We start from the raw sequence: 26,302 nt of genomic DNA, 5'->3' as shown, positions 1-26,302 counted from the left end.
ACAACTATTGAACATCTGGAATCTGAGGATTTATGTTCACGATTGTGCTGCATTCACTCACAAAAATAAATGTTTAATATATTTACGGTAGGAAATTTACAAAATATCTTCGTGGAACATGATCTATACTTAATATCCTAATGATTTTTGGCATAAAATAAAAATAAATAATTTTGACCCATACAATGTATTGTTGGCTATTGCCACAAATATACCCGTGCGACATGTGACTGGTTTTGTGATCCAGGGTCACATGTGTTTTAGTGTAGCAGTTACAATTTCAGCACTTAAGGGGGCGATAGAGCGAACGTCAAACGTCTGCGCAATTACATTGTGCTAACGCAAATATGAATGTTAACCCTGTGAAGAAATAATGGTCTGTTTTTGATTTCTTAAGGTGTAATCTCAAAACAACAACAAACAAACAAACAAAGATCAGGTAAAAATGTTGTAAGTGTATTTTTGGTTTTGTGACATCATCAATGCAGCAAGTCAAGAAATATCAATCTTCTCAGATAAAAAGCCTGAGGAGGACAGCATAATTAATACCCCATATACCTCCGGAGAGCACAGAAACCACCTCGTCTTACATCCTGTATAACACGAGCATAGAGACAGAGCATTCAAAACACAACAACAACAGACAAAATATTATTTTACAAAGAGGAAAAAAATAGAAACATCTCTTTTTCAGTTTACAGGTAGTTTGGTCACACATGCTCAGTGCATCGAAACAAGTCTTTTCTTCGTATGTTGAAAAAATTCTGCACTCAAAAAAATACTGGTAGCTATTTATCCATCTACAAGTAGAAAACGTCCGGTAAAAAACATTCCTCCGTCTACATTACTCTGGGAAAAACTCCTCCGAAAACTGATCCGGCTGGAAACACTACCAGCGCGATCACACACACACACACACACACACGTCACGAGAAATGATCTGACATGCTCTTAATGCTCTGAGATAAAGCAGTGCTACTTCACTTTAAGACGAAACCCACAGGGCAAGAACCTAAACAACTGGAGTTAGGGCACTTTTCTTCGGTTAAAGGGACAGGTCACCCAAAAAGTACGATTCTGTCTTCATTTTCTCACTATCATGTCATTATTAACTCTAAAAGAACACAAAAGATGTTCGGCAGGATGTTCCCGCTGCTCTTTAACATTCAATAGGGGGAAAAAAAAAGCACCATAAATATGGCTTCGCGTCTTCGAAAGCCATTTGATAGTCTTGTGTGAGGAACAGGAAAAGTCGTTCACTGAAAACCCGTCGTGAGGACGAACACAAACGAGAGTCTCTAATGAATTTAAAAAATAGTCCATATGAAAATATGGTCATACGGACTATTTTTAAGGTGCTTTTTGTCATTTTTGAGTGTTGACGGCTCCTGCTCTCCATCCACTTTCATTGTATGGAAAAGAGCAGCGTGAACATTCTGCTGAGTTTCTCCTTTTGTGTTCCACGAAAGAAAGTCAGTCATCCAGGAGTGAGGTAAATGAAAAAAGGACCGTCATTCGTGTGTGAACTTTCCATTTAACCGTTCAAAGAATAATTTGAAAAAAAGCCAAAAATAAGGGATCAGCACCATTTTTAGGCATTTTCATCTTGGCATTTTGGCATAATCCTTAAAAAAAAAAAGAAGAAGTAATTCTACTCTTCTGTAGCTAGTTTTATCACATTCATATTTTAATTGTGATATGAATAATAATGGTCACATCTTCTCAGTGCTGGTGACAAGACTGGCACAATTAACTCTTGCAGCCGCTGTCTTTTATGATCCTCGAATGGAAATGTAATAAAACTACAAATGAAAACAGATTGAAAATGTGAGACACTAACAGTAATTCAACAGCGATGGGAGTTTTTGGTGTCTTAAAATTAACTTGATAATTTTTTTTTTTTACAAGTAACAGATTACCAATACAGTAATCAATAATAATTGAACTCTTGAAGTGCCGTGTAGAAATGTATAGGACTCTCCTTTAAAAAGCCGACAGCTAAAGCGTGGACGTGTAGGCAGCGCTGAGAGAAGAAGTTATAGCACACACACACACATGCAGGAAAACACAGATGCGTTTCCACACGGCTGGAAAAAACCTCACTTTTGCCTTCTGACATTCCCTGTTTGGTTGCAATGCCACCGAAACTTGGTAGTGATACGAATCATGTTTATTTTACACCAAACGTCAATCAAAACCCACTTCCTGTTGAATCTGTAAACAACGTCGTCGAGGATTTAATGCCCGAGAAACTCTTGAGTGAGTAAATTGCATTACACAAACTTGCCAATATTACACCATCCAATCCTTAAGTGGATTAAGTTTTTCTCTGACTTTCCGTGATGTTGAAGGTTTTTGTGACCGCTGGAGTAAAAATGGCACTTTTGCAGGATCGTACACAACGAAAAAAAAACACCAGAAGAACATAGAAACCCAGTCCATGCGTAGCAGCAGAGGAGCAAAAACAACAGGACGCGAGTGCCAGGGTAGGAAAGAGCCCTTTCGCTGAAAACCGTGCGAGACACAGGAGATCCAAATCAGATGTCCATGTAGTCGTCTTCCTCATCGGACTCGCTCTCCAGGGACGACTCCTGACTCGACGTCTCCTGGACCTCTAGAGCCGGCTGAGCCAGAGTGTCTTTCTTCACGTTTGCTGCCGACTGAGAGGACAGGATCACATTCTGACGGGACAAAGACAAAGAGAGCATCTCGTGATCCGCACGTGGACACAAAGTACATTTCAAAAGGGTCCAAATACTTTTTTGGGGGGTCACTGTATCTGTTGATGTGTCAATACTAGGGGTGTCACAATATATCGTAATACAAAACTGCAACAATATGTATTGTGTGTAGTTCACCTAAAATAAACATTACTGTGTGAGAAAAATCTAGCTTTCAGAGTTTTAGTGTCAGTACTACATTAAACTACTATATAATGTTGAATATAGGGCTGGGAAAAAAAATCTCGATTTTAATCGATTCTCATTTTTACGATCCGATATCGATTCTTAAATCCCAAGAATCGATTAGGCTAGTCATCCTGTTTTCAGTTGATGAATGAATGTAACATTGTAGAGCGCATCCCATCTAATAACTCACTATAATCTTTGTGCTTTGTTACTGTTGATATGAAACAAAGTCTCAGATTTCAAATTACGTCCATTTTCTTCCGAACTTCAAAAGCATAAATAGCGTTTTGTCGCTGTGGCGTGAGATCGCTCTGGCTCAGCTCTAGAGAAGCACATGATCTTCTCTTCCGCCTTAATAACACCAGTTACAGCGCCAAATAAACATGAACGAGCATCTGAAAGTGTGTTAAAAGATAGAGGACAACTTATCGAAGTCCATATCGTCACATGGAATCACTCAATCAGTGTTTCAACTGTGGAAAGACGTCAGTAAAACAGCTTGTAAACAATGTCATGTAACGTCACATTTACCTCAGAAAAACCATGTGACCATAAACTCGTTAGTCAGCTTGAAGAATTAACTCTAGAGAGGAGCATTTTGATAAATATATGCACCATATTACATATTCATTATAATTTTGAATGTTCTTCAATATTTAATGCATGTTTGAATAAATCTGGCAGGTTTTTATGACAGCCACCATTTAAATGTTTATATTTCATATAACTTTATTATTATAAAAATAAATAAAAGTGTAATTTAAGTGCTTGTATACAAATCAGTAAATTTTTACCTTCAATATTACAGTAGGCTAATGAAGCCTATAGGCTACAACTGACTCCCATAGTTTACAGCATTAGTTAAGAGATTTGTTTTTCTTGAGAAAATTTGCCATGTATTGAACCTGATATCCAAAATAATCAATATTGAATCGAATCGGAATCGAAATGCAAGCTTGTGAATCGAAATCGAATCGAATTGTGAAATATGTGTCAATACCCAGCCCTAGTAGAATATAATGTATAATAATGCACTGGGTTAATATTTGTGTGTCCTGATAATGCCAAATGTTAGCAGTAAAAAGTGTTTTGAATTATTTTAAATATATCTAGTCAGTGACTGAGCGCAAGAATATTCGTCTAAAATAATTCATTATTTTCAGCTTCAGAATCATGAATATTGTTATTCTGGTGTCTCTATTGTCCTGTGCGTTGGGTTTCCAGCACCAAGTCCAAGCCTATTCATTTACACACACACAATGTAGCATTTTAATCAACAGCACATTTTTTGTTAACCTTTTATCATGTGTCTTGGTGTTTCGCAATAATATGGTATCGTGAGTTCAGTATCGGGACATGAGGGTATCAGATATCAGATGGGAATGAAGTTGAAGATACGGACCTTGAGCTTCTGCTTGGTCTCCTCAGAGATGCTGCCCTTGGGCGAGAGCAGGGTGGGTGTGGGGGGGGTGACGGTGATCTCGGGGGGGAATTTGGTGACTGTGGAGGGGATCACCAGTTTGGGCATGTTGGGGGGGATTCTGGAGCGGATGCGACTCGGGTCGCCCTGCTTCCACTGCTCACTTTCTGGAGGAATCAGGAAACATTCAAAGGTTAGTTCTTAGTTTACATGACTTTATTATATCTCTAAAAATGTGGCCAACTGAAGTAGAGAACGAGTAAGTGTTATTGGCAACACTTTACAATAAGGTTCATTAGTTAAAGGGATAGTTCACCCAAAAATGAAAATTCTGTCAGTAATTCCTCGCCCTCATGTCGTTCCAAACCCGTAAGACTTTCGTTCATCTTCAGAACACACAGTTTTTAATCAAAAACATCTTAATTTGTGTTCTGAAGATGAATGAAAGTCTTACGGGGTTGGAACGACATGAGGGCGAGGAATTTATAATTCATGTAACAAATAATTACATTAGCGTTCAAAAGATCCGGTACGGTAAGATTTTCATCGTTTCTTCTGCTCACAGAGGCTGTGTTTATTTGATCAAAAATACAGTAAATACAGTAATATTGTGAAATATTATTGTTACAATTTAAAATAACTGATTTCTATGTGAATATACAGTAAAGTGTAATTTATTCCTGTGATCAAAGCTGAATTTTCAGCATCATTACTCCAGTCTTCAGTGTCACATGATCCTTCACAAATCATTCTAATATGATGATTTGATGATCAAGAAACTGATTATTATCAATGTTAAAACAGTACAGAAACAGTGATACATTTTTTGCAGGATTCTTTGATGAACAGAAAGTAAAAAAAACAACAACTTTATTTGAAATAAAAATCTATTTTAACATTATAAATGTCTCTATTGTCACTTTTGATCAATTAAATGCAACCTTGCTAAAAAAAATAAAAGTGAATTTTTCTAATCTGTAAAGATAAATAACAAAATAATCATTTCCAGAAAATGGTTTATTTTTTAAATGGTTTATTGAAGAAATAATTGGTTAATAATTGTCTAATAATCCATTTTGTCTAATGGTTTATTAGCCAAAATCTATTAAATTCGTTGAAGCATTTGTGTTGAGTATCATTACTGATACATCATGCTTTTATGGCTCATATATGATATAGTAGGGAAAACAGCTCAGTTTTATTCACAGTAAAAATATGCAATTTGGTGCAGATGCTGATATTTATATGGCCAAAAAGGAAGATGAAATTCTGATGTTTGATTGTAAATCAATAAGATCTTTATAACAGACTACTGACATAAAACACATATAAATATCAGTCATCACTCAATATCTGCCAATAATGTCTCAGTAAGATGAAATGTAAGTGCTAGTAAACATAAGTTGCTTCTTTCCAGGAAGTGTTCATCTTAAAATATTATAAACAATATAGAAGCTACTCTTAAGTTTACTTAAGATCATTAAAGATGATTTTAGAAAGCAGGATGTTTGTATAATAATAATAAAAAGCTTTTTAATTGCTAAAAAATCGTGTGAGTGGAGCGTCGAGTGTGTGTATCTGCATTACCTGTGCTGGTGTGAGTGGAGCGTCGAGTGTGTGTATCTGCATTACCTGTGCTGGTGTGAGTGGAGCGTCGAGTGTGTGTATCTGCATTACCTGTGCTGGTGTGAGTGGAGCGTCGAGTGTGTGTATCTGCATTACCTGTGCTGGTGTGAGTGGAGCGTCGAGTGTGTGTATCTGCATTACCTGTGCTGGTGTGAGTGGAGCGTCGAGTGTGTGTATCTGCATTACCTGTGCTGGTGCGAGTGGAGCGTCGAGTGTGTGTATCTGCATTACCTGTGCTGGTGCGAGTGGAGCGTCGAGTGTGTGTATCTGCATTACCTGTGCTGGTGCGAGTGGAGCGTCGAGTGTGTGTATCTGCATTACCTGTGCTGGTGTGAGTGGAGCGTCGAGTGTGTGTATCTGCATTACCTGTGCTGGTGTGAGTGGAGCGTCGAGTGTGTGTATCTGCATTACCTGTGCTGGTGTGAGTGGAGCGTCGAGTGTGTGTATCTGCATTACCTGTGCTGGTGTGAGTGGAGCGTCGAGTGTGTGTATCTGCATTACCTGTGCTGGTGTGAGTGGAGCGTCGAGTGTGTGTATCTGCATTACCTGTGCTGGTGTGAGTGGAGCGTCGAGTGTGTGTATCTGCATTACCTGTGCTGGTGCGAGTGGAGCGTCGAGTGTGTGTATCTGCATTACCTGTGCTGGTGCGAGTGGAGCGTCGAGTGTGTGTATCTGCATTACCTGTGCTGGTGTGAGCGGAGCGTCGAGTGTGTGTATCTGCATTACCTGTGCTGGTGTGAGTGGAGCGTCGAGTGTGTGTATCTGCATTACCTGTGCTGGTGTGAGCGGAGCGTCGAGTGTGTGTATCTGCATTACCTGTGCTGGTGTGAGTGGAGCGTCGAGTGTGTGTATCTGCATTACCTGTGCTGGTGTGAGCGGAGCGTCGAGTGTGTGTATCTGCATTACCTGTGCTGGTGTGAGCGGAGTGTCGAGTGTGTGTATCTGCATTACCTGTGCTGGTGTGAGCGGAGTGTCGAGTGTGTGTATCTGCATTACCTGTGCTGGTTTGAGTGGAGCGTCGAGTGTGTGTATCTGCATTACCTGTGCTGGTGTGAGTGGAGCGTCGAGTGTGTGTATCTGCATTACCTGTGCTGGTGTGAGTGGAGCGTCGAGTGTGTGTATCTGCATTACCTGTGCTGGTGTGAGTGGAGTATCGAGTGTGTGTATCTGCATTACCTGTGCTGGTGTGAGTGGAGCGTCGAGTGTGTGTATCTGCATTACCTGTGCTGGTGTGAGTGGAGCGTCGAGTGTGTGTATCTGCATTACCTGTGCTGGTGTGAGTGGAGCGTCGAGTGTGTGTATCTGCATTACCTGTGCTGGTGTGAGTGGAGCATCGAGTGTGTGTATCTGCATTACCTGTGCTGGTGTGAGTGGAGCGTCGAGTGTGTGTATCTGCATTACCTGTGCTGGTGTGAGTGGAGCGTCGAGTGTGTGTATCTGCATTACCTGTGCTGGTGTGAGTGGAGCGTCGAGTGTGTGTATCTGCATTACCTGTGCTGGTGTGAGTGGAGTATCGAGTGTGTGTATCTGCATTACCTGTGCTGGTGTGAGTGGAGCGTCGAGTGTGTGTATCTGCATTACCTGTGCTGGTGTGAGTGGAGCGTCGAGTGTGTGTATCTGCATCACCTGTGCTGGTGTGAGTGGAGCGTCGAGTGTGTGTATCTGCATCACCTGTGCTGGTGTGAGTGGAGCGTCGAGTGTGTGTATCTGCATCACCTGTGCTGGTGTGAGTGGAGCGTCGAGTGTGTGTATCTGCATTACCTGTGCTGGTGTGAGTGGAGTGTCGAGTGTGTGTATCTGCATTACCTGTGCTGGTGTGAGTGGAGCGTCGAGTGTGTGTATCTGCATTACCTGTGCTGGTGTGAGTGGAGCGTCGAGTGTGTGTATCTGCATTACCTGTGCTGGTGTGAGTGGAGCGTCGAGTGTGTGTATCTGCATTACCTGTGCTGGTGTGAGTGGAGCGTCGAGTGTGTGTATCTGCATTACCTGTGCTGGTGTGAGTGGAGCGTCGAGTGTGTGTATCTGCATTACCTGTGCTGGTGTGAGTGGAGCGTCGAGTGTGTGTATCTGCATTACCTGTGCTGGTGTGAGTGGAGCATCGAGTGTGTGTATCTGCATTACCTGTGCTGGTGTGAGTGGAGCGTCGAGTGTGTGTATCTGCATTACCTGTGCTGGTGTGAGTGAAGCGTTGAGTGTGTGTATCTGCATTACCTGTGCTGGTGTGAGTGGAGCGTCGAGTGTGTGTATCTGCATTACCTGTGCTGGTGTGAGTGGAGCGTCGAGTGTGTGTATCTGCATTACCTGTGCTGGTGTGAGTGGAGCGTCGAGTGTGTGTATCTGCATTACCTGTGCTGGTGTGAGTGGAGCGTCGAGTGTGTGTATCTGCATTACCTGTGCTGGTGTGAGTGGAGCGTCGAGTGTGTGTATCTGCATTACCTGTGCTGGTGTGAGTGGAGCGTCGAGTGTGTGTATCTGCATTACCTGTGCTGGTGTGAGTGGAGCAGGACGGCCACTCGTGTGTGTTGTGAATCTGAGAGACACTGGCCATCATCTTCATCTGCTGACACAGGTGAGACTCATGCTGACGGTACAGCAGACCCTCAGACGCTGCCTCCTCTCGCTCCTCTACACACACACACACACACACACACACACACACACACAGTCAGGAGACATCCTTCAGGACGGGCCACATTCAAAACTCTTCTGTGAGTGCAAATCAACTGAATTCTGCATTAATGCGTCAAGTACATAATGCAAGTACATACATTTCCAATTTTCATTTTAAGTTTAGTTATATGCTTTTGTCATTTTTTAAAATTTATTTTAGCTGTATTTTCAGTTTTCAACTTTTCAAATTTTAAATGATTCTCTTTTTAAGATTTGAATCTAATATCTATATTCTATTTTTTTAATTAAGAAAAATACATTTTAATAGCTTTAATTAACGAAGGGTTACTGCATCTTTTATGAAGGTTCATTTAAGACGTATTTAAGATCAAGTAAAGAAAATGTAAGGAATGAATGAAAGGGAACACAATACATCAATATGTTCTCTAAATGTACATGTCCAGGGAGAAACACTTCCAACAAATATCTGATCATGTTTAATTCCTTTCACCCAAAAAACAAAAAAAGCTTAAACTTCAACACTACATTATGGAAATAACTTTTATTGTACCTTCTGATTAAACTGCAAAACACGGTTTTTCCTCATATTTCTCTTGTTTTGACTAGTACAAACATCTAGAGATTCCTAAATCAAGATACATTTACTTAAATAAGAAGTCTTGTTTTCTGTGAAACTGATCAAAATGAACCGAAATAAGAACAAATATCTGTCAACGGGCTCAGAAAAAGCAGCTTCGTTTAGAAGTTTTCACGGATATTTCTTCTTGTTTTAAGCATAATACATTTTGTTACATTTTTGAAAGACTTAATTTTGCATTTGCATCTCAAATAAATGTACCTTGATTTAATAAACTTGTTTAGATGTTTGTATTGGTAAACATACTACATGCATACTGCATTTCATGCATTTAATGTCACGCCTTTATGAATTTAAGACTATCTGCTCTGATTTAAGACCGTTTTAAGAACTTAATTAAATGTAAGGGTGAATTTAAGACTTGTCTTAAGACTCGCAGAAACCCTGTAACATCAACAATGCTGATGCATATCAACACTAAGACGATTTCGGCCTTTATTTTTCAGTGTTCATGTTGGATGTGAGAATGACGGCAGTGTTTACCGGGTCAAAGTACCACTGACTGTAATCTCTAATAAAGCGACACATATAGTGTGCATCTAAGTATGCTTCTGTTTAGCGCTGAAGTCGTTTGATGATCTGCTCATGATGAAAAAGAGTTTTTGACAGGCTTTAATACGACACAAACTGTGACTGAATTTTAAAGACAGCTGACCGGCTCAAACCCCATTATGTTGTAGAGCATCATGCACTTTCATTTGGCCTCTCAGGGACACACACACACAGTCGTATACATGCACGCTTAACACAATCATGCACCTTGTTTCCTTAGCAACAGAGCATGACACACAGAACACATCAGCCTAAACGACACACAGGAGGAAGTGAGACAGCTAGCTCGACTAGTAATGAAAGTGTTGTTGAAGTTGTGAGCTGCATGTTGATCCCCAACAGGAAATGGTGTTATAGAGTAAATCATAAACAGTGTGTATAATTTCACGAACAAACACGCCATCTTCTGGTCACATGTCTGCAGAGCTGGACAGTAACAAAGTACATTTACTTAAGTACACTTTTCCAGTATCTGTACTTTACTTGAGTATGATATTTTCTGGAAGCTTTTTACTTTAACTTCACTACATTTGAAAGACAAATATCATACTTTTTACTCCATTTCAATTCTGTCAAGGTCCTTGAGTAGAAAGTTGTAACGTCAGTCAGGGGATGATGTTGGTTGCAGAGGTTGCATTTTGGTTGGAAATTAAAGTCGAGTTGACTTTCAACAGTCCGATTTTCATTTTCAGCGTTGGGTTTGGTCTTCTAAACGCGAATTTTGTCATTGTTTTGGAGCACACTAGCTTATAGATAACAGTAAGGCTAACATATTCATACTGAAAGCCAAACAACTTTAAATAGGGCACTATTTGAGGGATCAGCCATTTGGGTGTCGGAAACCATCGTGGAAGTTACTGAGTGACTTATCCAGTCTCACATTCAATCCCACCACTGGAACTGTGTTCTAGAAATACATGTGATATTGATATGAGGGAAGACAGGCATAGATTCAGAGGCATAAGGGACTGTAAGTATTACACACAACAATGCAACATTAATAAAACAATGCATTGACATTTACTTTTGATACTTAAGTACTTTCAAAAACGAGTACTTCTGTAATTTTACTTAAGTAAAAATCGGTCTTTACAACTTTTACTTGTAACGGAGTAATATTTGACCAGTAGTGTCTGTACTTTCACTCAAGTAAGGAAGTGTGTGTGTACTCCGCATGTCTGTCAACCGAGTGTCAACCAAAGCAGCGCCGCTAAAAAGGGTGTTTCAACTAATATACCACACTACTCATGCTTACTTTCGTTTTTTTGGTTTGACGCGCCGCGTCAAAAACTATCCGACCAATGAGATTGGCGCTTTTGCTCACGTGTCTGGAGCTTCTGAAGTTACAGTAAAACACAACTTGGGGGCGCTCAAACACAAAACGGTCTTGCCGAGCACACATACAGGCGAAGAAGATAGCGTCTACACTGCTGGGAAGAAATAAGACGAGGAAGATGCAAGGCAAGATGAATGTAGAGCTGCTGGCCTCGTTGGTGTCGGAACATAAAGAACTATATGACAAACGCGACTACAAAAATCTTGATAAAAGAGAACTGTTATGGAGTGGTATTGCAGAGCAAATGGGCCTTGATGGTGAGTTTCATTTTACTTAATTGTCTTTCATGTACATAGGCTTGTAACTTTTTCCCACGAACGTTTGACAATCGCGCCATCTAATGTCAGGGAATGAATTTGCATGTTCACTCGGCTCATCGTCAGCGAAAATCGCTTGGGTGTGAACACAAAAAACGTGTTGAAAAACGCTGGCGAATAACGCGCGCCGATATTCGTCCCGGTGTGTAAGGCCCTTTACAGACCCCAAACTTGTCTAGTGTATCTCTGAAATCATAATTTGATGCCAATTATGCTGCAATATGGTTTTAAATGTTTATCTGTTTCATACACTTTTCTTTTTTTTAAATAACAGTATGTATAAGAGCATATACTGCACAGTATGCAGTGAACAGTATGCTATGTAGTATTCTAAGCATTATACACAGTAGGGGTTGCACAGGCTAGTCGACTTTAATGCTCTGCTTTGAGCTGTAAGCTTGACCTCGACTAGTCGCTGATCGTGGCCTATAGAGGGCGCAACAGGATAAGAAATCTTTGAAGTCCACTTTTACACTCCGTTTAAGTTAAAATGACAAATAAATGTATCCTCAGAGAGCGCTCCACAAGATTTGTTTGATTATAACATCTGGAAGCTCAAAACTGATGGGGTGAATGCACATTTTAAACAGCTTATTGTACAGGTAAGTTAATCGTCATTTTAAACTAATGCACTGTTGCATGGTAACACACACACACACAGACAGTAGCTCGCACACACAGAAACATTCAAAAGCACAGAAATGTGTTGTCAACACCGTTCTGTGATTTATCAATAAAATAGCTAAGAAACTGAAAAGTTCTATCATATATTTCTTAGTAACTAAAACCCACAGCTTCACTATTAGTAGAGAGACGCTGCCAGGGAGAATTAATTCACACACAATCACTCTCTAATGCATTCATATAAATGTAATCTTTACTGTGCTACTTTATCTGTATCTGATTTAGAAATCTGTGGGAAATATAACGACCCAAAGACAAAAGAACTGATAAGAATAAGCTGTTATGTAGGAGCGCTGTGTCATAGGCCATATCTGTGTTTGAGTCTCAGGCTCGAGGTTCAGGCTTATTTTGTTCATTACAGGTCATTCTTTTATGTGTCTTGATTTCTGTTCTGCCTTAAATTATAACATTGTTTAATTTATTGTACATGTATATGCACATTTCTGAAATACATAACTAAGACAGTTACCTCTGATAACAGATCACTCTAAATTGTAAATTCTGTAAAGCTGCTTTGAAACGATGCGTGTTGTGAAAAGCGCTATACAAATAAATGTTGAATGTGAAATGAATGTGTCACTGCAAAGATTATTAGATACCGTACCTGTGTGGGGCAAAAAGGCCATGCTTGCTATTGGCTGGCTAGGCGTCTTGCGCTGCTGCGATTGGTCGGGCTGGCAGTAGATCTGTGATGGAGTGGTGTGTGTCTGGATGAGAAGTGGCCGAGGGGTCTTGCTCAGCTTGGCCTCCCCGTCCTGCGCTGACGCTGATGCTGTGTGTGTGTGGAGGCACGGCGTGGAGAATGATGCTGGGAAGAAGATGTCTCGCTGGTCTTTACTGAACTTGGGAGTGGTTGGCGCATCACTGGAGCTCTGTAAACAGACGGGACAGAAAAACAGTGCCATGAGTCGACGTGCTCAAAAAAAGAAAAACGGAGGAAAACATTGAAAAACTTCCAATACTTCAATGGAGCCCAAGAGAAAGTGATAGAAGAAGAGAAAGAGTGAAATAAGTTCTCTGCTTTCTTGGATCTGCCATACCTTGGATTCCTGGTCAGGTCATTACAAAGTAATATTTTTATTGTTATAATACTAAGGGCAACATGTAATTTGTAAATGTTAAATGTTAAAAAGCAAGTTAAATCAATCTGGTTGTCATATTGAAGTCACACGAGTTCAACAGTGTCTATTTACAATGTGATTTTGCAGTTGAGTATTGTAGCCAATCACAGGCATTTCTGTTGAAAATAATGACCAATCAGAGGATTTACTCAGAGAATGAGAATCCACTCAGTATCGTTCAAAATACTGAATAAGTTTAATACGTTTTACATGCACACAAATCCTCTCATTATAACAAACAAACCAGACACGATGTAAATAAAACATTCATTGTGAAGTTTAGTCAGATTCATTGATTAAAACGGGAGTTTTCGCACTCAGTGAGTTTGCTCTGAACGGACTGAGCTTCAGTGATTATAAATGAAGCGCTCTTTACTCACCGCCTGTCTGTGTCAGTTCATTCGCAATTTGAAGAAACGTTTTGTGTCATGAGGCTTTGCGACTTTTCCTACAAATATTTACTTCCCACTTCAGTACAAAAAGTGACAAAAACAGACAAAAAAATTGTTATAATCGCTATTTGATATTCTCTAATAATAAATTCAAACGAAAAAAGTGAGAAAAAACAATGTTAGGGAGTGGAAATGGCTAATGAGAAAAGTACTCTGCTGCCATCTACAGGTTATAGTGGTAATTTTGTCTCTTTTTTATTTTATTTTAAAGTATTTGTATTTCACCAAGTGTTAGTTTTCCTATTGTGAACTTTTAGTTTTACAAATTCAGACAATCTTTGAAGGATGAACAAAAAAATATTTTTAGTCATCACATTAAAAATAACATTTCAACTGGACAATATTCAGACTTTTGAGCTTTAAGTGCTGGAAAGAAGTTGTGTGAAGTAGTTGAAAGCCCTTAATCCTTATAACAGTGCTCTATAACGGTCTAATTTGCTTTGGTTATGATCAAAACTAACACACACACTTGTCGTCACATTGAGGAAGTCAAACTTTATGACGTCATCAGAGTTCGCCTTTTGCTTTTTACCTTGGCTTTTGGTGAAATGACACCACTGATTCTTACACAAAAGTCGCCATAAATAAGCATTATAAAGCAAATACAAATTAAGCAAGCAGCACTTTAACTCTTAGAACTGGTATAACAGCTACTAAAACACCAATCAATGAGCAGGAAACACACTTGTTGAGCAAAAATCCATGCGACAAACTTAATCATCCAATCAGCTGCATCTGTGAGGCCTACCTGTGATCGAGTGTCTCGTTTTGCCCTGCCAAAAACCCTTCATCAAGATGGACGATTCAGTAGACGCACAGCAGAAAAAGCATGTGAACAGGCAAACAAACTAAACAGCTCTGGGTCCTGTGTGTGTGTGTGTGTGTGTCTTGAGAGAAGCACTCAGGGACAAGCTCACCTCACGGCTCCACAAACAAACTACACGACAACAGAACCAGCTGTTGCCATAGCAACAGATCCAAACCGCAGCCAATAGCTGATCAAACGTCCACGCACTTTGCTCTCTCTCTCTTTCTGAAGTGTTGGACGGGTGCAGATCACGTCTTTTTGGTTTTGTGCTCTACTAATGTTCAGTAAAAGCTTCCCGTAGGAAGAGAGGAAACTGCAGCTTATGATAAAAGAGAGATCTCGATGTTGATTGAATATGTAAAACTAGGACAAAAGACAACACTCCCAAGTTTCTAAGGTCCCTTCTTCACGCCTCTATGAGATGTTTTAGTACATTTTATCATGCGGCAGATCAATTCTTGATTCAAAATATTGACTTTTTTTATATATATTTTTTTTATATATATTCTGTGTAGTTTCTCACTGCCTGTAGGCTAGGCAGTTACAGGTGGTTGCCAAGGCGTTGCTATGAAGTTTCTGAGTTGTTACATAGTAGAGATTTCCGAGTGGTTGTTAGATGGTTTCTTATTTGCCCAAGTCAAAAGAGCCCACACTCAAATCTCTTTATTCCCTCCTGAAATGTAAAGGCATGGCCACATTAGCAAAACTTTTGGGAAATTTCACATGTGCAAACACAAACAAACTTGAATCCGATGCAAAATCCACGTGGGGAAATTCCGCAATACACAAAATTTCAGATAGCGTGGATTCCTAATGAGTTACATCAATGACTAGTATATATATATATGAAGATGGTGCACTTGTATAGAGTGAATTAGCACCAATCCACATTTTCAGCAGCGCTCGTTCCTGAAGTGCTTTTTTTTTTTTTATAGTGATTTAAACAAAAGTCTTTGCTAAAGCGTTATAGGCCATGAACTAAGCCAACAAGCTACGAGGTGAATCACAAACTTTTTGAAGTTTTTGAAAATTAGACAAAAAAACAAAGGCACAAGACTGTGTACATAACAGCTTTAGTGAGGGGAATAACTACAATCCCATGAACAGCATAATCAAAAATTAAAAACAATAAAGAAATATAAAACTACTCTGCGTTTTTGAAAAAAGTTGCCAGTCAGCGCCATCACTTTTGATCATGTTCACAAAATGTTCATGGCCACTGGAATAATTTGTTGTATGAATATCTGAACATGCAATATATCCAAGGAAAGAACAGACCCTATGCTTTTACACAGAAAACCCTGTTTTATTCTAGTTTAATGCATTCTTTTTTTTATCAGCACTTATATGTGGGTAAGTTTAATAAAAAAGTAACATTTTGATCACATAACAAAAAAAACAAAAAAAAATTCACGTTTTTATCAAAGACTACATCCAGATGGGATTCAGAACGATGATCAAAACACAGATGGAGTAGATCTAGTCCATCAACACCCCTAAAGCTTCACAGTCCAATAACTCATAACATTTCTTTCAGTAATGATAGGCATTTTTGATTTATATGCTGTTTAATGTTTGATGATCGCGATCATACCATCAATTAGCAACCTCGCAGCTCACAGCAGGTCTGTCTTTAAAGGTTTACAAGTTATTGTTAAAAAAAATTCAATAAATAATTACCAATGGGGAAAATGAATGAGATTTTACGCCTGTAACCTGACCGTTGCACTCCATTACTACTATTACACCAAACAGAGGCATCCATAACTCATTTACAGTCTTCATTTCCAAGCTGACTTCGTTTTTGAGGCTTGAGGTTAAGATTATACTATGAGGGAAAGGAATCTCCCAAATGAGAAGTCTGGTCTAGCCCACGGCACAGAGATTACCAGAAAAACACAGTTTCATCTCTCAACCACAATATCTGACCGTTTGTCAACAATCTGTCCTCAACCTGCACGTTTTGACCACTAGGGGGCCAAACGGTCACACTAAAGCAGAGGCTCGTCTTGAGCCGGTGCTAATGGAGAGAGGTGAAGAAATGAAGGACTACGCCACAGAAGGTGTCACAGTCATTTAACTGAGGGCTTGAGTTACACGTGTAAAGTTACGCTGCGTGGAGCGCTGACACAATCCTGTAACTATGGAAACAGTGTGTTATAACACACACGCAGCACAACCATGTGTTCGGCCATGTGCAATTATGAGGGTGTGTGTGCTTAAATATGGGTTAACCTCTTAACATACTGTACACAAAAGCGAATTAGACAACAAAGTGATATGCCAATGAGGCTTTGTGTCAGTTTTGATTTTATCAAACAGAAATGTGAGCGTGACCTGCAATTTGCATAAGAGGCTGAATTTCATAATTGCAAGTAAACAGACTGTTTCGTTGAGAAAGCCAATGGCTGATACAGTAATTACGGTCCACTCAGAAACACGCACGGCCAGTTATAAGCCAGCTGGTAAATATTAGTTTCATACACTCACCAACACTCATTTTTTTCCACTTTGCATTCAGCGAGCATTCATTTTGGGTGTCCCGCCAAAAGATGGCGCCGCTAACTCGTGCAGTGCTGTCAGAAGCAATATCATGACATGCATGTCTTTTAAAAGTATTTGAAAATACAGCAATTCCCCCTCCCATGTGTAATGCACATGGATATGAATACGTAAAAAAACACATCCCGGAATAGTGACGCTTGCCTTATAATAAACATCACGAATCGAAATCATAGTTACCATGGTAAATGTTTGCAAGGGCCGTTAGCATTCATATGTTGTTGTTCACAGTGAGGTCTTTTATTCCCATGCACAGGATAAAACACTTTCACATGTACCTGTGAAAAAAAAAGAGCCAGTCCTCGCATGCGAGTTTGCAATAGTGAAATGTATTTGCTCTCTGTTGGCTTTCTTCTGAACTCTAATAGCCCCAGAATGACTCAAACTACAACAAACAAAACCATTCATAACCCCTCAGAACAACAGCAGCTCTTCCCGTAGCCTTAAATCTCACTCATTTCACCTGCAGATGGAGAGAGAGAGAGCGAGTGAGTGAGCATTAGACAGCACAAAGAGACAGAAACCCACTGACAGGAAGTTAATGAACTCCAAACATGTTAATGGACCTTCAGCAATTACAGCAATTGAGGAATTACAGAGGCTTAAATGTGTCTGAATGCTGCACATGAACTCCAGGAGCGACTGGCTGTGTGTCGAGGGGGTGATGATGTCCTAGTGGGTCGTTTCAGCCTCGGACGTCACGGACCGTTGGATAATCAGGGCTCCAGACTGCGACCAAATGGACACATTTTGCGACCTCTTTGCTTGCCGGTGCGAGTACATTTTGTTAGAGGTCGCACTGGTGCAAACGCCACGTTGCCCAGCTGATACATTTCTGTTGCATATGAAAAACACCAAATGGCAAACCAAATGAAAGCGGAACGTAACCGAGCTTTCGAGCTCAGAACAGGTTTACTCGTGGACCGATCTCGATCACCCAACACCATTACTACACAGTGCTGGGAGATCCAGGGAGAACGCCTTTGAATTTGCCGTAGTATTAATAACATTGCGGCGAGATCTAGTGCGAGATCTGCGAGAAGCATTCAGATTTAGCACAGAATCCTCTGATGCACTCTAAAAAATGCACACATTTGGGTCAAATATGGACAAACCCAGCCGTTGGGTTAAAAAATGTATTATAAAATTTAACCCAATGGCTGGGTTTGTCCTTATTTGACCCAAAATTGGGTTGAAACAACCCAGCATTTCTTTTTTTGTGTATAAACAACAGGTATCAGATCAAATAGAGTTGATGTGGAAAATCAGGAGAAACTGTGTCATGAACGAACAAGTTATACACGGCTTTTCAATCCACCAACATTCACCATGGATTTAATGCAGTAAGGCTGACTGTAACCATGGTATTGTGGCAGAACTATTTGAACGTTTTTACATTTCTCATTTCAGGTTTCGTACAACCTTTTCAGAGTGAAATTCAAGCACTTTTCAAGAGCTTCACACTTTTTCCAGCACTTTAAAGCTCTAAATATTATCCGGTTTAAATGTGTGTTTTTTTAAAAAGTGATAACCAAAAATAAAACAAATATTTTAAAATAAAAAAAAAGGTTTTTAAAAGTTAATAAAAGTAAATTTTATCTGCATCCAATAAATCGCAATAAGCTTTGTGCTTTGTTACTTTTGATATGAAATAAAGTCTCAGCTTTCAAATTCAAACAATAAATAACGTTTTGGGCGCCTTTATGTGGCGCGAGAGATCACTGTAGCGCCTGAGTGTAGCGCGAGTGAACGCCATCAATTCCTTCCTCTTTACTACGCTACAGAACGAAATGAACATGATTGATTATCAAAAAATACGTGAAATATACAGTCCAACTTACCGAAATCCATATCATGTCTCTCGTAATCGCTCAATCAGTGTTTCAGTCCATAAAAAAGCTTGTAAACAATGTCACATAACTCAGAAAAGCCATTCGTTGACCATTAACTTGATAGTCAGCAAGAGCGCACTCGCCAACCAAGTGGACAGGGGTGAGAATTACAGTTACAAGTTGTAATACATTACCCTGGTTATCCAGAGTTCTCGCGAGAGCACAAGTTGAATTTGCTCAGCGAGTTACTCTGGTGTCGAGTAATGATGCTCATTAAATATGCCCCTTGATCTGAGCTGCACCAATCACATCGGGTTATCTGATATAGGCGGGCCAGAGGCGAGATGACGACAGCGCTGTGACGTCGAAGTCATTAGTAAACATTGCAAGATGGCTTTGGATGAACACCAGTTGTTTGAAATGGCTTTGGCCGCTACAATGAACAAGTTAGACTTGGCTTTTTATCTAAAACAGGAACAGAAGACTCCGCTCGAATCCTTCCTTTGCAAGAAGGACGTTTTTGCTGTTTTGCCGACCGGATACGGCAAGAGTATAATATACCAGTTAGCTCTGCTGGTAGCTAAGCGTATGGGGTTTATTGTTGTGATTGGTCGTAGTGTTATCCAACTGCGTACAGTGAGATTTTCAAATGCATGCTTGGTGCCGCCCCTCGAGCTGGCCGATTTTCAATAGTCGACGCCAGACCATTAATCTTTCAGATTTAGGTCTGGATTTCCAGGCTAGTAATACATCACTCTCAGTGTAATCTGTCAAAATGACGGACGGCTTTCAGAATTTTCCGCCACAGCTACAAAAATTTCGCCAATGATGGAACATTTTCTGAAAATCTCGACCTCTAGTGTGAAGTTTACAGCACCTTTGTTGCAGTAAACTTGCACGATGTTTGTTATTATAGGGACATCGACTTTGCATTTTCTTTACATGATGATGAAAACGAATTGCAATTGGTTGATTAACATGTCAGTCTCTCGCCTCTGGAAGATCCTTGGTCAATGAAAGCTGTGAAGGAGTCCAGAACTTCTGCATTCACTACCAACTTTGTAAGGTTAAAACACTGACTTTTACTCATCATCATGCTATTTCAAACCTGTATGATTTTTTTTTTTTTTTTGTACACAAAAGAAGATGTTTAGTAGAATGTTCATGCAGCTCTTTTCCATATACAATGTACAGGTGAAACTCTCGTGCAAAAGTTTTGATTACTTACTGCTTATGAAAACCCCAAATTCAAAATCTCAGAAAATTAGAATATTACATGAAATCAATTTAAAAAAAAGGATTTTAAATACAGAAATGTCAGCCCTCTGAACAGTATAATCATGCATATGTATATAGTTATTTATACTAAATATATTAGTTTCACCTTTTAATTTGAATTACTGAAATACACAAACTTTTGCACGATATTCAAATATTTCGAGTTTCACCTGTAAATGAATGAGGGCAGATGATGTGAAGCTACAAAACTGATGAAAAGCACCACAGAAATAGTCCACAAAACTGCACTAAACTACACGGCGACTGAATTAGGAGACATTAATTTATGACGTTTGGTGTGTCAAACATGTCTTGACAAGCCATATTTGAATAATACACTACCCCATTATGTGGTTCGGTTCAAATCTCGACTCAAATTTCACACAGACTTATCGTATGACTTCAGAACACATTCAATATAGTACAAAAAGCTGTACAGATTACTATTATGGTGCTTTTTGGAGCTCCATTCAACTTTAATAGATTATTGTGGCAAAAATCTCATTTTGTTTTTCAGACAAGAGAGTCATATGAGTTCGGAACGACATGAGTGTGAGTCAATGACGACAGAATCTTGAGCTCCGGGGGAAAATCCCTGTAATAAATGTACTGCAAGTCACTTTAGATAAACCTGTTATCAGTAAAAAAGAGCCTCAAACTGGATACAGAGAAACCCTTTGAAAACACACACACACACACAGGTGAGGGATGATCGCACAGTGACTGATTGCATGGCTGTGTCTGAATTCAGTCATGTTTCATTTGTCTGGTAGTCTCGAGCAGGTTTGGTGCTCTGCGGTATATAACACACACAGAAGCTTTTCTGATGCGCACCCCAACCCACTCACTCTCTCTCTCTCAAACCAAAGCATGAACCCACGCTTCCCACCGACAGGCGCGTGTTCCTGTCTGACTGACTGCTTCAGAGAGCCGTGACTCCCGAGGTAAACAACAAAGAGAGAAGACCCGCTGAATAAACAAACCGCCTCAGACAGTCTGAGGAAAGAGGATGAGTTCAGTTTTAGCCTCGCTTTACTAATGCTGTGAGCAGACCAGCAGAGTAACCGTCCTCGGCTTGTTTTGAGCCTGTGGTTCAGTTAGTGACTGATAATCTGAGGCGATTCAGTGAGAAAGTCCGTTCTCAGACCAGCAACTCCTTTATTTAACTCTTAATTGATCTGTTTTCTGACTGGCATATCACAACGGTGTCATTATGATGCATATTAAACAGTTTTCAACTCAATCCAACAGAGCTTTGTTATAATAAAAGCTTAATAAAAATGTATATATAAAAAATTGGGAGTAAAACTGGGGTGTCATGTTGGAACCATAATCACCATTTATATACACACTACTATTCAAAAGTTTGGGGTCAGTAAGATTTTTTTTTTTTTTAAAGAAATTAATACTTTTATTCAACAAATGCATTAAATTAATCAAAATTGACATTTATAATATTACAAACGTTTCTGATTTCAAATAAATGTTCTTTTAAAATCTCTTTCAATTAATTAAAGAAAAAGAGAAAGAAAAAAGAAAAATATGAAGCAGCACAACTGTTTTCAACATTGATAATAATGAGAAATGTTTCTTGAGCAGCAGATCAGCATATTATGATTTCTGAAGGATCATGTGATTTTTAAATTGTAATAATATTTCACTATATTACTGTTTTTACTGTATTTTTGATCAAATAAATGCAGTCGCGGTGAGCAGAAACAATGACACGCCTTACAGTTTTACTCCCAAAAGGTTTATTTACATGTTTTGTATGTTGTAATATTTAATAAACAATATTTTTTGAGAAATATGTCTCAAATATATATATATGAATATCAGTGTCAGAGAATATGAAACTTTTTGAGAGATAAACTAAAAAAAGTTATCTGGCTCTTAAATGTCATTTTAGCAGCAATCGGCTCACTTGTTTTTTTATTCTGGGTCCCTGCGATACACATACACACTCGCAAGCTCAAAACACAGAACATTACACAGGGACTGTGTTTACTACAGTGCAGCGCAGGAAACACTGGCGAGAAAAGACCGATTACTGTTCTGTACCGGGCATTCAGATAGGAAATAGCTCTGACATTATCTAACAACATTCGCCTGATCATATCGATGCACATAAACAAAACAGCAGCGCTGTAGAGTGTGATGGAGTAATACACACTAATGGTGGACCAACATGATCGACCTGTCGCTTATCAGACAGAAAACAATGTAGTAATGGCGTATTAGAGCAAAGTAAGCAGCGGAGAAGATGAGGAGAGACAGCGACGTGAAATGAAAGCGATTGAATCGGGGGATGAGGAGGGGAGAGAGATGAGTGGGTGAGAGAGAGAGAGAGAGAGAGGGAGAGAGAGAGCGGGGGGGGAGAGAGAGGGGGTGAGAGAGAGAGGGAGAGAGAGAGAGAGAGAGAGGGAGGGAGAGAGGGGGGGAGAGAGAGAGGGGGAGAGAGAGAGAGGGAGAGAGAGGGAGAGAGAAAGAGAGGGGGAGAGAGAGAGAGGGGGGAGAGAGAGAATAGAGAGAGAGAGAGAGAGAGAGAGGGAGAGAGGGAGAGAGAGAGAGAGAGAGAGAGAGAGAATAGAGAGAGAGAGAGAGAGAGAGAGAGAGAGATATGAGACACACACCAGGGGCTCTTATACATTTTGCCCAGACTAGTTTCAGCGCACTAATGAATGGCTAATGAAAAGAGAGAACGCTCCTCTTATACAGGAGCGAACGAGAGCTGGTCATCAGTGTGTGTCTCAGAATCAAACCCAGACAACATCGAGCCCTCTCACACACTCTGGGGTGTGTTTGGAAAAAACACCCCAGTTCCAGTCTGTGTGTCAAACTGTGCTGACATTCACTACCGGTCAAACGTCTGGGGTCGGGAAGATCGGCATGTTTCGTACTTGTCGTGCTGCACTCATTTAATCTAAAATACAGTCAAAACTGAATCTGTGAAATGTTTTATTTATTTATTATAATACATTTAAAAATGTGCTTTATTCCTGTCAAGGCCAAGCTGGATTTCCAGCAGCCATTCCTGCATTATTGAACAGTTTGCAAAAAGTGATACATTGTTTCTCAGGGTTTTCTTTGATGAACAGAATGTTCTAAAGAACGGCATTTATTTCAAATCTTTTGTAACTGTAAATGTCCTTTACTGTCACTTTGATCAAGTCAATGCAACCTTGCTGAATAAAGAAAGTATTAGTTTCTTTAAAGAAATATTACTGTCTTCATATCCTGCAGAGCTGGACCAGAGATGACACGTGGTGAACACTTGACAGGGTGATGAATCAACTGAAGAATTAAGATATATTTTAACATCTTTTTAAAACTAATTAGAAAATCACTCATTAAAAAAAATGTATGTCCTCAGAAAGAATTAAAACTGAAAGATTTTACTGAACCGATCCATTATTAACCATCAGAAACCTGGACGTGGAAAGGTTTGATTTTAAAATATATTATTAATGCATAAATAGATTAATTTGTATATTAAAAGAATAATATTAAAATATGAATATACAGAATATATTACCATTTTAATTTCATGTATTAAACATTCATATAATAATAATAATATACATTAACATTAATATTATATGAATACAAAGGCTAATAAATAAATAAAAAAGTGTCCATAATTGAATGTTTTGTGCCTCAAGAATCGTCATTTCAGAGCCTCACTATAAACCATGCCAACAATGATGCGTTCTGCTATCTGACTATCTGTTTATTTTGCATAATGCATACATTTTTTAAATAGTAGATGGTATTTAGTATGTAGTGAGTATGCAGTAATCAGTGTGTTAATATTCTTTCCCAAACACAGCCTCTCTCTCTCTCTCTCTCTCTCAATCTCACTCTCTCTCCCTCCCTGTCTCTCTCTCTCTCTCTCTCTCTTTGTGCTTTCCCAAACACAGCCTCTCTCTCTCTCTCTCTCTCAATCTCACTCTCTCTCCCTGTCTCTCTCTCTTTCGCTCTCCCTGTCTCTCTATCTCTTTCGCTCTCCCTGTCCCTCTCTCTTTCTCTCTCTCTCTCTCAATCTCACTCTCTCTCTCTCTCTTTGTGCTGCTCAACAAAAGTTTTCATTATTTGATCAGGGAGAGGAATCGAGGGATACTAGCAAACGGCGCATAATTAATGCATCTAATAAATGTCTCAGAAAGACAGAGATGTGTGAGTGTGTGTGTGGGAGAGGAGAGAAAGAGAAGCAGAAATGGGTAACACTATATCCAAATGTGCAAACTTCCAGCGAGTCGGCTGTGTTTCCAATGGAGTGAGCAGAGGAGAGAAAATTGGATTTGCATTCCAGCGGGAAAAGCAGGAGTGTGTGTGTGTGTGTGTTATTTCCTGGAATGAGACAGAGAGTGTGTGTGTGTCCTACCTGTCTTTGTGCCGACGTCGCCATTTGAATCTGGCAGAACTTCACAGCTTGATCCAGTGCTACATCCTCATCCACCTTCAGACACACAGAAACATGAGAAATAACATCAACATTAGCATTCATCACAACGTGAAGAATCGCAGTGCTGTATCATGTCATGTTCACCATCATTCCCGTTTTACAAACCACAGACACTTTTGTTGAACTCGGAAAAATGATTCGCGTTCTCTGAATTTTATATAAAGTTGACTGTTGTGATGTAAAAGCGGTCATTTGAGTCCAGTCCATGTTAACTTTGCCCTTTCTTTGTTCTTCAAGAATGTGCAAACGAAAGAATAAGTGATTTAATGTAGTTTATACTGTCATATAAACACCAAAAAGGTGCACACGGATCCATTTTATGGCATTATAAGCATCGGCATAGAAACGAATCATTTCCGAGTCTGATGATAGAGTTCAGAGACGGATTATCTTGTCATCTTGTAATTATGGTACTTCAGTCTCACTATGAATAAAAGAGTTTCAGAATATAAGAGTGGAAATACAATAAAAACAGGAACTCTGTTGCTCTTTTGGAGAAAAAGAAACGAACCCGTTCACAACACAGAACTCCCACTTCCGCACTTTAACATATGACTGCCCACGTTCACAAATAAGCGCACATTCAGTACCGTGACAGAGGTGTAGTTACTCATTTCATGCGCTCAGAGTGTAGTGAATCATTCAGCGAGGTCATTCACGGTAAAAGAGTCTTAAAACGTCCAGTTCAGGACAGAAATTACAACTATTACAATCCATTACAACTCATTTACGACTGCTTTGGTGCATGTGACGCTCCATCACAGGGGCTGATTCACACATGCTTCCAAACACAAATGAAGATATTCTGGTAACACTTTACAATAAGGTTTCATTAGTTTAACTACAGTAGTTGATCTTAGTTCATGTTAATCTTAACGTCAAAAGCTGTATGTTAACATTAGTTAATGCACTGTGAACTAACATGGCCATTTTTATTAACTGACATTAATAAATGTAATAAATGCTGTAGAAATATACTGTTCATTATTAGTTCATGTTTACTAATGCTACTAAATGAGACCGTATTGTAAAGTGTTACTGATATTTTTAATGAAACCTGAGAGATTTCTGTCCCTCCATTGAAAGTCCATTCCATCAAAATGTTGACATTTCAGGCTCATAATGTAATAAAAAATAACTCTCTTTTATTTTGGCTTAAACTATTGTGATAGTATCATATCTCGAGTTCAGTAGGCCACATCATTTTGTATCAAATCGTGACATGAGTGTATCGTTACACCTCTACTATCAGCAAATACTAAGTACAAATACTTGGTACCTTAAGGGGAGACACCCCAGGTGAATAGGATTTTTTTTTTAACTAATAGATATCAGCATGAAACTTCCCCAGTTGATTACTAACATTAAGACAAATATCTTTTGTATTACAAGTTTTTAGAATATTTATGTTTAAATATGCAAATTAGGTAGTATCTCATTGAATATGTGCTAATTTGCATATATTTCCAGAAGAGAAATCTGAACATTGGATGAAGCCAGATTCAAAATTCTAGTTTCATTTTGCTGATATATTACAGTCAAAGGTTTTTTACAGAGGGGATTTTGGATATCTTCTTTTTATCACTCCATTAATCAGAATAAACTGTCAACACCCATAAAAAAAAAAAATCAATTTTCGCCTTGTTTTTAGGTATAAAATGTTGTATAAAAT

At 39.2% G+C, this 26,302-nt stretch overlaps 1 protein-coding gene across 7 annotated transcripts in view; it reads right to left on the bottom strand.

The window, feature by feature from the left end:
- Positions 1 to 435: 435 nt before the first annotated feature.
- cabin1 (calcineurin binding protein 1) overlaps positions 436 to 26,302 on the bottom strand; it is a 130,902-nt gene continuing 105,035 nt past the window's right edge. For all 7 annotated transcript variants that reach the window (XM_084389853.1, XM_084389857.1, XM_084389856.1 and 4 more), the window contains 5 exons: positions 24,550 to 24,624; positions 12,717 to 12,984; positions 8,437 to 8,580; positions 4,312 to 4,496; positions 436 to 2,681 (listed from right to left, as the gene is read on the bottom strand). In XM_084389853.1, coding sequence (XP_084245979.1) covers positions 2,538 to 2,681; positions 4,312 to 4,496; positions 8,437 to 8,580; positions 12,717 to 12,984; positions 24,550 to 24,624 — 816 coding nt within the window. In that variant the 3' untranslated portion in view covers positions 436 to 2,537. The remainder of the gene's footprint in view (positions 2,682 to 4,311; positions 4,497 to 8,436; positions 8,581 to 12,716; positions 12,985 to 24,549; positions 24,625 to 26,302) is intronic.

This window comes from Rutilus rutilus (genome assembly GCF_951802725.1).
Source record: "Rutilus rutilus genome assembly, chromosome: 19".
In the NCBI taxonomy this organism is placed as follows: Eukaryota; Metazoa; Chordata; class Actinopteri; order Cypriniformes; family Leuciscidae; genus Rutilus; species Rutilus rutilus.
Note: the sequence above shows the minus strand (reverse complement) of the source record. Positions and strands in the feature narration are given on the sequence as shown.